This window comes from Perognathus longimembris, chromosome 3 (genome assembly GCF_023159225.1).
Source record: "Perognathus longimembris pacificus isolate PPM17 chromosome 3, ASM2315922v1, whole genome shotgun sequence".
In the NCBI taxonomy this organism is placed as follows: domain Eukaryota; kingdom Metazoa; phylum Chordata; class Mammalia; order Rodentia; family Heteromyidae; genus Perognathus; species Perognathus longimembris.
The window spans coordinates 45,437,382-45,451,974 of record NC_063163.1 but is presented as its reverse complement, the minus strand read 5'-3'; the positions used below and the strand labels follow the sequence as shown (position 1 = coordinate 45,451,974).

General features: G+C 41.7%; 1 protein-coding gene across 1 annotated transcript; it reads left to right on the top strand.

The window, feature by feature from the left end:
- The first annotated feature begins 447 nt into the window (after window positions 1-447).
- On the top strand, window positions 448-12,799 carry Dleu7 (deleted in lymphocytic leukemia 7). The gene is made up of 2 exons (XM_048340820.1): window positions 448-912; window positions 12,470-12,799. The coding sequence occupies exons 1-2, from the start codon at window positions 448-450 to the stop codon at window positions 12,674-12,676; spliced, it is 672 nt and encodes a 223-aa protein (XP_048196777.1). The 3' UTR covers window positions 12,677-12,799.
- The last annotated feature ends 1,794 nt before the right edge of the window (window positions 12,800-14,593 follow it).

Below are 14,593 nucleotides of genomic sequence, written 5' to 3'. Positions count from 1 at the left end.
CAGCATCCTTCTTTCGAGAGTTTCCCTGGGGTCTTACTCGCTTGCGCCGCTCACCCGGAGGCCTACGGGGTCCTTGGCCAGCCAGGCTCCAAGGCGGAGAGGGCGTGGAATCGGCGGGTGGATGCCTCTGCACAGAGCAGCACCTGTTCCATCAAAGCCCAGGGGAGGAGAAGAATCAGAGCTCAGCATCTGGCTCACGCTCAGGCTCAGCAGCGCAGCGCTTCGGACAGCTCAGGGTCAGGAACAAACCTATTCGGATTGGAAGCAAATGCAGGGGCCAGCGGGGGTCACCGCCTGCGGGCCGGGGGCGGGGCCGGCCACCCAAGCCGAGAGAGGCCGAGGGCCCGGAGCTGAGATTCAGCAACTGTGACCCCGGCGACCCTAAACTCCCCCGCCTCCCGGCTCCAGCTCCACCTGCTTGCGGAGCGCGCTGAGCCCACGGAGGCGATGGCCAGCCCCGCGCCTTTAGTGGCCTCCATCAGCCACCAAATGGTAGCTTTGCAGACCCTGCAGCTGCTGCAGCAGGAGTGGGGGTGGGGAGAGGGTCCCGGTGCCCCCGGGAGCTCGCGCGGCCCGGACCACGTGGCTGCCACCCCGGCCCATCGCCCAGGCCCGATACGGTCCCGGCTGGGTCCTGGGCGCCGCGCGGGGGAGGAGTGCGGGGGTGGGGGAACAAAGAATGGGGGCGCTGGGGTGCTGCCCGTCTCCACGGAGGTGGAGGTGATGCGGGGCGCCGAGGGAGGCGCCGAGCTGCTGCCCTTCCCCCGGGACCGCAGGCCCTGCACGCTGGCGCGGATGGCCATGCGCAGTGCGCTGGCCCGAGTGGTGGACTCGACCTCGGAGCTGGTTAGCGTGGAGCAGACGCTGCTGGGGCCCCTGCAGCAGGAGCGGTCCTTCCCCGTCCACCTGAAGGTGAGTCCCACCTGGTCTTTCATCGTCGTTGCGGGAGTGGGTCCTTGGGGTGGAGAACCTGAGGGGCCGTGATGGCTGCGGGCAGGAGGAGGGTAGGAGAGGTTTCCCTGGGGGGGGGGGGGGGGCTTCCCTGGGTGGTCCAGCCCCTTGGGAGAAGGGAGAGAAGGCGGGAGGTGGCACTCTGGGGATAGGGCAGCAGGAGCAGGAAGCTGGAGATCCACTTGCAGCCAGTCAGGAGGCCTTGCCCAAATCCTGTCTCTCTGTCACTGTCTGTCCCTGTCTGTCTCTCTCTCTCTGTGTCTGTCTCTGTCTCTGTCTCTCTGTCTGTCTCTGTCTCTGTCTCTCTGTCTCTCTCTCTGGCCTCTGGCCTCCCTTCAGCTTCTTGCTAGATGCAACGTCCTTTCCACAGATGCAGCCTCTAGGGATGAAGGACAGGCATCCCTGCCCTCCCCTCCAAACTAATAACCCCTCCTTGGGAGCTTTAAGTACACTTCGGAAGTCCCTTATGCTTTTTATATGACAAACACAGCTACTTTTATTTAAAGTTCTGTCACCCTCCAGAATCATAGTTATTTTTGCATAAATCCACATTCTGACAGGGTCCAGAGGTCTTATGAGTCAACTTAAATTCTCATAAGGTGGGGTGAGAACTGGTAGGGCCCAGGTGTTGGTGCATGAATCTTAATAGGAGCTCTTGCTAAATCACCCAGGCCTTCATTGAAGAATAGATTCCTCCTAAGACAAGGAACTGTGTTAGCCAGGGAACAGAGCTGCATGGGGTCTGGATTCCAGTCCTGCTTCTGCCATAAGATTAAGCCCTCAATCTCTTTGAGACCTTCTCGTTTTCAAGTTTTGACTGGCTTTCAAGTTTTGATAAATGAAGCATGTTATACATCCAAATATATATTGTTTCTTTCTAACAGCACTTCTCCACCTCAGCACCACTGACAGGGTTGGGTGATTTTCATGTTGGGGGTTGCCCTGTGTATTGTACAGTATCCCTGGCCTTTGACCACTGAATGCCACCCCAAGTTGGTACAGCCAAAATGTCTCCAGACATTGCCAAACAAGGATGAGGGTGGAGTGAGACGTTAAGACTACCTGAAGTTGAGAAGCACATCTATGCTTACCTTAGGAAGGGAAAAAATGGGCAGCATTTCACCCAGTACAAGATGAAGGTTTTTGTTTTGATACCAAGAAAATTTAAAATCTTGTCAATTAAATATGATACGTTATTGATTGGAGGTTACACCGTCACACACACATGCTAGAGTTGTTGCTTGAAGTCAGGGTACTTGAGATAAAGCTTAATTTATGAATTAGGCACAGGAAGATATAAAACAATAACCACAAAGCAGCATGATGGTAATAATGTATTGTAATAAAAGTTAGGTGAAGGGCTGGGAATATGTCTTAGTGACAGAGTGCTTGCCTAACAAGCATGAAGCCCTAGGTTCAATTCCTCAGCACCGCATACACAGAAAAAGCTGGAAGTGGCACTGTAGCTCAAGTGGTAGAGTGTTAGCCTTGAGCAAAAAGAAGCCAGGGACAGTGTTCAGGCCCTGAGTTCAAGCCTCAGTTCTGGCAAAAAAGAAAAGAACAGTTATGTGAAAATGAATTTTTTCTTTCCCAAAATAGCATACTGTGCTGTATGCCCCCATCTTGTGATGTACGATGATATAGTACTCATATGAAAAAATGAAGTGAATGGTAGCATAGGGTGCTACATAAAGGTGTTTGAGCACATGCTGTGTCTCATGGTGACAGCTCATCTGAAAGCCTAGATGGCCACTATATATCTAATGGGTGGTTAGTATATACAGCATGAAGCACTGGACCAAGGGATAATACACATTTTGGGCAGAGTAGGGCAAGAGAGTGTTCAGAACATCATTATACTAGAAATGTCCACAATTAAAAACTTTTGGATGGAGTTCTCCATTTAATATTATTGGACTATGGTTGACAATAGGTAACTAACCAGAAAATGTCTAACACTGGATAAGTGCATGCTACTGTATTTTCTACTGCCTCCTCCCTGCCTTTTCTTCTAAATCCATAAACAAGCATAAATCATCCTTTTCCTGCCTAGTCTCTTGAGTCACAGTACTTTCTTTGTCTCTAGAAAACTTTACCAGCTCCTAGATGTATTGCTGCCACTTTCTAAAAGTATCCAGAGTGCTTATTAGAAAAATGCAGATATCTCGAGCATTTCCATAGCTGGAGCCTGCTTCTTACCTGCAAGAGAGAGACCCATTTCAGGGCACCTGAGGACAGCCAGTGCTTTTGAAAGGAAGAGGAATAGGAACAGCCAGTGCCTAGGAATTTTGGTTGGCTTGTGGTTTGGAGAAAAGGTGGTATCCCCATTTGGCTTCTAGATTAATTAGACTTAAGGAGGCAGTGTTCTGTCTTTCCAAGAAGCTGGCCACGCAAGCTTGGCTTCATTAGTATAGTGTTGATTCAAATGATTTGGAAGGGTATATTGTCTACTTTTACATTAAGAATGTGCATATTGGTTTTCTACAACAGTGTGGTTTCAGGCGGGATTTTGTTCATGGAAATAACACTTGGATATCACTTAGAAGTATGTAGAACCCTCCCCAACATAGGACCTCTTTGGCCATATTACTTGCCATAAAGGGCAGGAGGAAGACTCACCTGAGCTAACCATGGTCTAGATAACAGGCATTAGGGACTTTAAGGTGAAGACAACACAGCAGAGACATATACTCCCATGATATATTTCAAATCTACTACTCTATGCCCTCCTTCCCCAAGCCCTCTAAATTACTGAAACTACTCCTGTTTTCTGGAAGGTGGCATAGTAATTATCTGACCCTGAGATAACACACAGAAAGTTTTAGTCAGTTGCTACCCACAGTGAGTCTTCAGATATTTATGCCATTATATCATTAATAGTATTATTAATACATTAATGCCTCACAAATTCTTATTGACTTATTCTAGCATGTGTTATTTGTACTTAGCCACACCTCCAATCCATGACAGTTTTTAAACCTCTTTTCTTGATAATTACTGTCCTAAAGTCTCTGTCTCTTGACATAGTCACATTGGGAGTTTATACTTCAACATCCAAATTTGGTAGGGGGGAGGGCGTGTGCATAATTGTGGGTGATCTGTGTGTTTCCTGTGAAGAGCGCCAACCATAGTGACAAAAGACATCAGATAACCTCAGAAAATCATTATCAAACTCAAAGTACAAGTGAGAGTGCCCGAGCCATTTGTGACCCCAAGGGGTACACAAAAATAGTGTCCAGGAAGAAGTATGTAGCACTTTTGAGCTATTAAAAATGATCAATTCATATTGGGACCATTAGCCACACCAATTATGAGGTTACTTTGATCGTTTTGTCTTTCTTCCTTTGAGAACTCAGAACACAAGCCTGTCCATTCTGTTCCATAGCAAGTTACATGGCAAGTCTATGGCTAATTCCAACTTCTGGAGGCAGAACTTCTGTTACTGAAGAAATTTGCCTGTGAGCTCATTCACTGCAATTCATTCATCCTGGTACCAATTGTTCTACCACATTCAGTAGGTCTTGCTGGCTTGCCCTTTCTACAGACCAATGGAGAACAGCCATGAAATTGTTGGCTTTGGCCTTACAGTCATAGCTAATGCTGTTGACAAGCTAGAGTTATAGTTCATAGGATGACATTGACGACCAGGGCTTCTCACTCCTCCACCCCCCACAACTCCTCAAACATTAGTTAGTGAAGTCAGATTCTGTAAATTTGGAAATTTGGCCCATAAAACTTACTCCACCACCATTGAAGAGACAGATGCTTGTGGATATCTTATCCAGTAGCCATATCTGGGGGTTGCTTGTTGTTTGGGACAAAGTTATACTTCCAAGGTCTGGTGATGCATCATAGAACTTCACTTCTGTTGTTTCCTCCATTCCAACTCCCCCACTATCCATGGATATGGTGGTGACTGCTCTGGAAGTAGTTTATTTATAACTTTATAATGTCCTATAAGGGGGCTAACATGCAAATCAGGACATGACGGCTTTCTGGAATAAAAATTTGGAAAGCAATTCCAAAAAGGCTCAAAAACAAAACTACATATATCTGCCAGCTTGGAGGAAATGCTGCAGTGTTTTACTTTACCATTTTGGGGTTTGCCTTGTGAACATCCCTGAATCAAGAGGTTGTACTCATCACAAAAGTACTTTTCACGAAACTTTTTGACTGAAAATGGTGCCATACCCAAAGGATAAACCTAAGGAGCCTTAGTTATTTGTGAGCATTTCCACTGGGTCTACCACAAGTAAAAATGTTTAATTTCCTGTGGACGATAGACTTTTTATGGTGACTGGCACATACTTTGGTTCTTCATTGGGTGTTTTATTAATACACAGTTCTATACCTATTCTAGACTGACCTTGAGCTCAGGTAATGGATAACTGCTCTGGGCTTTGTAAATTCCTAGTTCACAGCCAGATGTGGATCTGCCAGATGTGGCAGGGCCAGATGAAGTTGGGGTAATTGCTAGTTCATGAGAGTATTTTGTTCACAACATCCCTCTAAAACAAATAGTCACCACACCCATTTTAAGGACACAGAGTGGAGGATACTGACATCTGTGGACAAGGTTCATGTTTCCTTGTTGGGCCTTACACTGGGTTGCTGAGGGAGAAATCTATGGAAGTTTAAGGTCAGACCTCATCTCAGAAAATCTGGAGAAAAGATTGCCCTCACTCCTCATCCTTCCTTCTTTCTACTCTTTTCACCTCCCTTCCTTCTTCTCTCCCTTCTTTAACCTCCTTCCCTTTCCTACTCCCTCCCTTCTTCTTTTTTCCCTCTATTTCCTCAATCTCTCTCAAAGTCTTTTCTTCTTCATTCTCATTTCCCTCCTTCTCTCCTTTTTTCTCTTCATCCCACTCTGCTCCTTCTCTTGTGCCCTCCCTCCTTCTCTTCCTGTCTATATACAACTCTAGAGAGAGAAAAATGTAAGAAGAAACAGGCTTGTGATATTTTTGTGAAAGATGTGAATCATAATGTGACTGGTTTGAAAAGAGCAAACTTGCCTTAAAGCCGGCTAGTGGTTAAGTGAGTATGAACTGATTTATGGTTTATGCAGATCTAGAGGCGATTTTGAAAGTGACACAATAGGAGTAGAAATACCACCTTGAGGGTTGTTTAAACACGATCTGCATTTTAGAGCCTGTAAAGTCATGCTGTATTTATGATTTTATTATCCATTTGGTGCTTCTTTCAAAAAATCAAGCTCGAAACCAACTCCTGCTGCCAGCTTCCTTTTGTCCTAAGCCTTCATGTCTGATGGGGGTGTTTATTTTCAGTAAGAAGCTAAAAGGGCTCTTAAATTTCCCTCTCTTTTTTTGGACATTGCACATGCAAAGAACTTAAACTTCCTTTTTAAAGTCTTTTTAATGTTTCTTAAGAATATAGTTTGAGGATTCCAGATGTAAGTATTCCTAATAAACAACAATTCATAATGTGTAAAAGTACAGTGGTACTGGTTTTCCTAAGACCTCCCTAGTCCCGATTAGGAGAGAATAGAGCTAAGACAGAGCTCCCTTATGGAGCTAGGCAATGGCTTTAAATGGGGTGTGGAAGGTTCCATACCCTGAATAGCTATAAAGTAGTACCTAGGCCTCTGGATTATGCTGGGATGGGAGACAGCACACCTGTCTTCAGTGTGGATTCAATCATGACTAATTTGAGCTTTGCAATTCTCATAACACTCAAGAAGAACAGTGATGATAGTAAAAGAAGAAAACAGGCAATGATTGCCTGGGAGCAATGTTAGTGTCATCCTTGAAGCTAGCTTTCTCCTTCTTTTCTTTTCTTTTTTTTGGCCAGTCCTGGGCCCTGGACTCAGGGCCTGAGCACCATCCCTGGCTTCTTCCTGCTCAAGGCTAGCACTCTGCCACCTGAGCCACAGCGCCCCTTCTGGCCATTTTCCATATATGTGGTGCTGGGGAATCGAACCCAGGGCTTCATTCTCCTTCTTTTAATTGCTCTGCAGAACCTCTGTTCATCTACAGACCTACTTCCTATGTGCAGGTCTTGCCCCCCACTTTGGATGGTGAGCAGACCCTCTGAGATTGTGTAGTACCTGGTCCAATCATAGGGGAAAGCTTTAGCTGAACTGCCAAGTACTGGAACAGAGGTCATATCAGCTCTGATTCTCACTATGCAACTGAGATCCATCATTCCCTGTCTCCAGGCATGTTTCTTTTCATGTCTGTTGTGGATTGTTGTGGGCATTGACTGAGAAAGGTGCATGAGGAGCCTGGCTTGCAGTCCAACTCCTAATAGATACTCAGATTCACAGGCTGGTGCTCTTAGTGCTGGTTTTCCATGTTACTCCCTGGTTGGAAGGGTCCAGGGCCTTCATCCCCGCATTCAGGATTTTTTCACATAACCTCATATCCTGGTTTGAAACATCAAACTGTGTTTTTTTGTTTGTTTGTTTTGACTGATCCCTCCCAATCAGTTCAAATCTCTTGTTGACTCTAGATTTGTGCTTGTTTTATTCATTCTCAATACAAGGGCCATCTCTTTTCTTTGTGAGTCAAATATTACTTTCCCCAACGCACACTGTCTACAACATCTACTGCAGTCTTGGCCTCACTGCTTCTCTGAAGCATCATTTATCCCTCTATTCCCTTCTGCAAAAGCCAGGAATAGCGTCTGTGGGCTTTATCCACTCTTTTTAAACTTCAGTCTTTTTCTGTGTGATATCACTAACAAATAATCAGATATGTTTCACTTCACCAATTAGATTCTTAATCTTTACAGAATATATCTCCTTTCCCTTTCTTTCCCTTTCCTTCTTTTCTTTACCTTCATCCCCTTGTTAACTGAGCTCCAAGTGTCTGGCAGAGTGCTTGATTCATAATCTGAGATCAGTGGAGTGAATTACCAGTATAAAGAACTTTCCTATCTATGAGCTAATGTGACTTTTGCATGTGGCAGTTATTGGTTATGTTTCACAGATGTGAAATCTGAGTTCTCCATAGATAAAACAGGCTTGTCCAAGAATTGAAACAGTTTACCAGGTGCCAATGGCAGGTACATTGTTCTTGAGGGACTGAACTCTTCCTGGCTCCTCTTAGGGCCCATTCCAACTAATACACACACACACACACACACACACACACACACACACACACACACACACACACACAGAGTTTTCTATGCATGGTAATGAATTCAGAGATTCTTGGAATTAAGGTGGTCATCTTTGGGCAGCTGTTTTTTTTTCTGCCTACCAAAGAATTTGGTAGGCAGATTTCATCTAAAAATAGGGGGAAAATGTAAAAAAAAAAAAAAAAAAGTAGAGCAAGCTCCTTACACAAATTTCCTTCTAAGCACATTGCATTTCTCTACTATATCCAAATTAATTTAGAGAGAAACGTATCTAGAACATTAAAGAAAGGACTGACACATCAGAATATGCTTTGTAGGGCCCCTGTGCTGAGCTTAGATGAGGGATGTGCAAGAGTCCATTCCTCCATTAGGATAAGATTTGTGATTTTAGCATGGGAAATAGAGTCTCTTTAGATTCTCTTTACTGTGTTATAACTTCTGTAGAGAGATCAGGTACCATATATTATTGCTTTTTCTTCAATGTAGTACCTGTGTGATGTATATTTTACTAATTCGTCGAGTTAAATAGGATGAGGCCATTATCCCAGTAGATAAGCTTGAGATATAAGGAGAGACTCTCATACTTACTTGAAAAGGAAAATGCCAGCCATCCATTTGGACTCCTTTAGAAATCAATACATTTCATATCCACAGTCGGAAATTACACAAAGCTTTAGAGGCTCCAAAACCTGGTTTAGATTGCCCAGCCATACAGTTCTAATTCTGGCAAAGGGCTCAAAATTCTGTGTAGGATATTGCATCATTTATGGAAGCATCTGGGACTTAGTAAATAACAGTCACTGGGAAAATACATTCTGTCATTGAATGGAAAGCATCATAACTGAAATATTCACCAGTATTGATTATGTGATATTCTACTGAAAGCCAGAAGCCATTTAAGAGACTTCTGCCTGGTCCTGTGATTTCTGACCCCCACCCTGGCAGCAGAAGCAAGTAGAGGTTTGGTTGGGGATAATGACTATTGGATTCCTAGTTGGCCTTCAGATCTTCTAGAAAGGAAGAGAGGCAATCACTGGCTTTTTTCCTTCCCTCCTTTGGCTTAAGAGTCCCATGGAAAGTCTATTGCTATTAATTTGTTTTCTTTGACTGTTAATATATTTGAGAAAGGATTAAAAGGAAATACTGTACTAGAATAGTAAAATAAAGAGACTTTGCAGAACATGCCAGAGATCTGAAGTTTGCCCAGGACCTCAGGGACCAGTATAGCTCAGCAGTCAAGTTTTATTGTATGTGTAATTTCCCCAAATGATGCCTTCTTTGATTCTTTACAGTAAATGTGAAATTGACTTCAGATTTTAGGCCAATGAATGTATTTTTAAAGGCATTTTAATCTTTGTTGGGTGATAAAGGCCTTTGCAGACTGACTAATAGACACATGTCAGCACATGTTTCAGTGGTTCCTTCTATTTTGAATTTCCCTGAATGTATTTTCTTTGATCTTTCCACTTTGTACTTAAGAGTTGAATTCCTTCTATAAAGCAAGCAAACAATTTCTCTTGATGTGGATTTGGACAAAGGTAATTCAGGGTGATCTTTTTTCCCTATTTTTTTTCATATTTTCAACCAACATGCTTCAGTAATGCAGGTCACCCATAAACTATGGGAAAGATTGTCTAAGGAGCCCCCTGTTACTTTTTGAACAGAAATGAGCAACACATAAATGTAGGGGAATAAGACTGCTGTTTTTCTTTTCTTCCCTTAAAAAAATAGGACACCAGGGTTTGGTCTAAAGTCCTTACACTTGTTAGGGAAGTGCTTTAATGAGAAGCCATGCCTCCAGCCTTATTTGTCCCTGATTATTTTTGAGATAGGGTATCATTGCCTCCTGCAGCACACACCTAGATCACAATCCACATGTTTTAGGCTTCTTATTATAGCTGAATGGCAGGTGCACATAGTTAAGTTCTTAGCTCCTGAGATGAAGTTTCATGGGCTTCTGTTTTCTGCCTGAGCTTTTGTGGAAACTTGATCCTCCCTATCCCACTCTTTCATGTAGTTAGCATGACAGGTGTGAGCCACAAGTACCTGGCTAAGAATGTTTTAAAAGGAAAACAATACAGAACAAGTACCATGTCTAGAAATACTAAACTATGTCATGATTCTCCTACCTCAGCACCTGGCTTACCCTTGATTCTGGGCCATTGTTTGGTCAACTAAAATAAATTGAATTTTTTTTGAGGGACATTGTTAAATATGCACATATTTTCTTTTTTGTCTTTTTGCACCACATTCTCATTTCTAAGTTGCATTTCTTTTTTTGAAATTATCTTTAGAAAGACCTAAAGTCGATTGTCCATTGGTAGTAAGCTCTTCTTTAAAGAGAGATTTTGAGTACAATTCATATCCTCATAAACTGCTTTGTTAAATGGCAACTCCTTTGTACAACTACTTAAAGATAATAAAAAAGACTTGATTAAGCAATCATTGCTAATAAAAAGAGAAAGATTATATTTGTTTTAAATTCTAGTTTAGTGGCTTATCAACAAAATGAGTTTGAAGATACCTTGTATTATCTTCAGTTGGTATGGTGAAACGTTGGCTCTCTGTCTTGCCACTCTTGAAACTTATCTTGTCTTTTTTGTTTCCTGGTTGCTTTTAAGAGTAACTTGGCTTCAGTGAGTTTTGGTTTGGATCCATTTAGCTTATTCTGCACAAAGCTCATCTTACTTCCTGAATCTAAGGACTTATGGTTTGAATAAATTTGGTATAATATATGTCTGTTACTTTTTTGAACATTGGCTTTCCCCCATTCTCTTTCTGGTCTCTCCTGGAAATGTATTTGTTCAACTTCCTCATCTTCTTATCTGTGTTGCTTAACTTCTCATTCATAACTCCCAGGCCTTTAACTTTTTGTCTTGCATTCTGTATATTTTTTTCATATTTGTCATCCACATTAACCTTTACTCCAAATACATTTACTCCGTGGTTATGTTGTATATTGAGCCTTTAACTTGTTGAGATTTTTAAAAGTGGTGTTTAGAATTTCCCCCCTTACAACTTAATTTTTTTTCTTCTTTGATGCCTCAAATCATTTTAAACTTAAGTGATAGTTTTTAATCAGAAATTCTTAGAATTGTTTCTGACATTTCATTTTCTTCTCATGATGGATCACACTTTAAATTTCATCTTTTGAGCTCATCTTTGACTGAACTTATGAGAATACTATTACAGGGCATGGATTTTTGGACATGTTTCCCCTAGAACAGACTTTTTTTTCCTGATTTTTCCATGTATCTGGATATTTCATCCTAGTTCCAACTGCTAAGTTAATATCTTAGCATGAGTGTTCCCAGAACATGAGTATAGACTAGGAGGAGACTTGAATTACTGTGCAATACAAGCTCAGATCTACATATTCTCAAGGACAACTTTACTTTCCATCTCAAACCCATATCCAAAGTCAGCACAAGAGGAATGGAAATTTGCTTCCTTTTCTTTATGGTACTGGTAGGCAACCAAAATAATCTCCTTCACATTATTTCTGAGCCTCAGAAGAGTTCTCTTCCTCTCTTGTGATCTCAGAAAGAATGTTCATTCTCTTTTATTTAAAATTCAGTAGTAAGGACTTTTGAGTAAACTAAAGATTCTATGTTGCCAGAAGCCAAAATCACTGTTCTGTATTTGAAATGATCAAATATTTTCTAATGCAGAAAGCTGTCAGTGTACCATTTATTGCAAGGGATTTTAAGTCTGATCCATTTGAGGATGAACAAGTCTATTGCCTAATCTAAGTTGCTTCATTCTTTTAAGCTGTCTGGATGCTATTCTTTCTAGGTTTGTATTGGGAATTTCTTTAGATCATGTCTATTAAATAAGGAATACTGTATGGAAATCTGGAATGCCAGGAGGCTGGAATGTTAGTAGGAGTGGGTATTTGTGTGTTCATCACAGCTTTTAGAAACCAGTAACAGAAACTCAACTTCAATTGGACTTAAAATTAAAAAGGGATATTCATTAACCCAGAGAATGGAAAAATCATGGGGTTTATCACTCAAGTATAGCTAATGCTTAGGAAAGGTATTAGAGTCTGTCTCTTAACCTCTAGCTTCTTCTTTCTTCTGGTTAGCTTCATCCTTGCATTCTCTCTTTCTGGTGGCAAGATGTTATCCAACATCCCCAGTGAAAGAGGGCTTCTCTTTGCCAGTCTAGTAGCTGTGGGGCTGTGGCCTGTGGTTTCTGCCACCTCTCCATCCCTGATCAACCACTTGGCTGGGAGGAGGCAAGGAGGTCCTGATCCCTGGAGGTGTAAGTAGGGTCAGCTATGGTCAAAACTGTGTAGGCTGAGGTGGAGGAGGGTAATTCTGTGAAAAAACAATCTGGTCTCTGGGTAGGCAAAGCACAACAAATGTTCCAGTCATTTTTCTAATTTTCTGTTTCTGTTTGCCATTCATTTCAGGATAGCGTTGAGTTTAGAAACATCTGCAGTCATTTGGCTCTACAAATTGAAGGGCAACAGTTTGACAGAGACTTGAATGCTGCCCACCAGTGTTTGAAGACCATAGTCAAGAAGCTTATTCAGTCGCTTGCGAATCTCCCTTCCGATGCTCACATGGTTGCCTGTGCTTCCTTGAGACAGATCTTACAAAATCTCCCAGACACATGAATGCGAAAGACATCAGGATTAAAGCGACACCTGGAACTGCTAAGGGAACTAGATACCCTACCTTCCTAATCTAATTGAATTGGCAGATGTTTTTATTCTCCACAAGGAGACGTTGAGAGCATGTGTAGCAGTCCAACCAGTGACACTTGTAGCCTCCAGAACTATAGCATGCTAGTGAAAATATTTTAAAGCTGTAGTTCACATTTTTAAGTATGTTTATCTCTGTTTGCTGACTTTTTGATCAAAACATAGTTCATTTTTTGGAACGGATTGGATGATAGATAGATATATACATATGTACTTATTAATTCATAGTATTGGTTTGATTGAATGATTCCTTCATCTACATTCATATCAATGTAGGCTATAAAGTTTAATCTGGATATTCATATGATTGAAGCCCCCAGGGTTCTTTAAATGATTTGAGTACATGAGGCATCTGATAAATGACATGTTTTATTTTTTGGACACTCTAGGCTATGAAAATGATTTCTGGTTGTAGGATCATGTGTCAGTAATTATGAGATTCAGACTTGGCAGTAATAAATTTACTGCTGAAACAGAAGCATTGCTTCTAAATTTTGCTTTCATATATTTATAAATTTAAAATAATAATGAACTATGAAATGCCAAGGCTGTGTGATATGTAAATACAAAGCACCATATTATTAAAGTCTTGTGTGGAATGTTTTAGTTCTTCTGTTTCTAAATAACCCAATTGAAGTAGCAAAGGGTGATGACAAAAAGCTGTGAGTGGGGGCCTAGGAATGTGGCTTAGTGGTAGAGTGCTTGCCTTGTATGCACAAAGCCCTGAGTTCGATTCTTCAGCACCACATAAACAGAAAAAGCTGGAAGTGGCACAGTAGCTCAAGAGGTAGAGTGCTAGCCTTGAGCAAAAAGAAGCCAGGGACAGTGCTCAGGCTCTGAGTCCAAGCCCCAGGTCTGGCAAAAACAAAACAAAACAAAACAAGCTGTGAGCGGCTATATTGCCACATTTCCTTGAACATTTTAGATATTTAGAAATGGAAAAGGGCAATTTTACTTTTATTGTTATTTTCAATATGATTACATATTCTTAGGGAAAGTTATATTCTGTTGTTCCATAATGACTGTTTTGAGGACCAAAATAAAGTGAAAAGTTAGTTCGCCCTTAAAAGTTTATAATAGAGCCAGTGTTGGTGGCTTATACTTGTAAACCTAGCTAGTCAGGAGGCTTGATCCTGGAGGATCACAGTTTGAAGGCAGTACAAACAGAAAAGTCCAAGAAACACTGTATCTGAAAGTAATCATAAAAATTAGGGCAGGAGGCATGGCTTAACTGGTAGAGTGCCAGTTCAGTGAGCATGAGTCTCTGAGTTCAAGCATATGTATGTATATATTTTTTCTAATGTGTTGTATATTAGAACCAATATCATAGTTAGGGTGGCAGGAGGAGGGAGATTAAGGTTCTATGGGCATCTTATTCTCTAGAAGAATTATAAACTGGGATTGTGTGGTAGGGCTAGATCTTCTAGCTTAAAAAAAAGTGCTAGTAGTAACCAAGGGTTTTAAATCCCACATATTGTGATTTAGTAATTTCCAAATAGTTTCTTCCAGAATCTGAGAAAGGTAAATAGAGTTTTCTTTTTATATAATGGATCATTTCCACAGAAGAGATTGTCTGTGAGATGGAAGTGTGTGTGTGTGTGTGTGTGTGTGTGTGTGTGTGTGTGTGTGTGTGTGTGTGTGTTGGCAGAAGAGTTTTGGGAGGCAGGAAAAAAAGAATTTATTTCTTGAGAACAGTCTTTGGCACTTATTTTTCCATTTCATTGTATTCTGGGTGTGGGGGGGGGGAAATTTACTTTATAATCAGACCTCCCCACATTCAGGAAATGATTCCAAAACTCTTCCTTAAAGACCTGCCATAATTTATAGGCA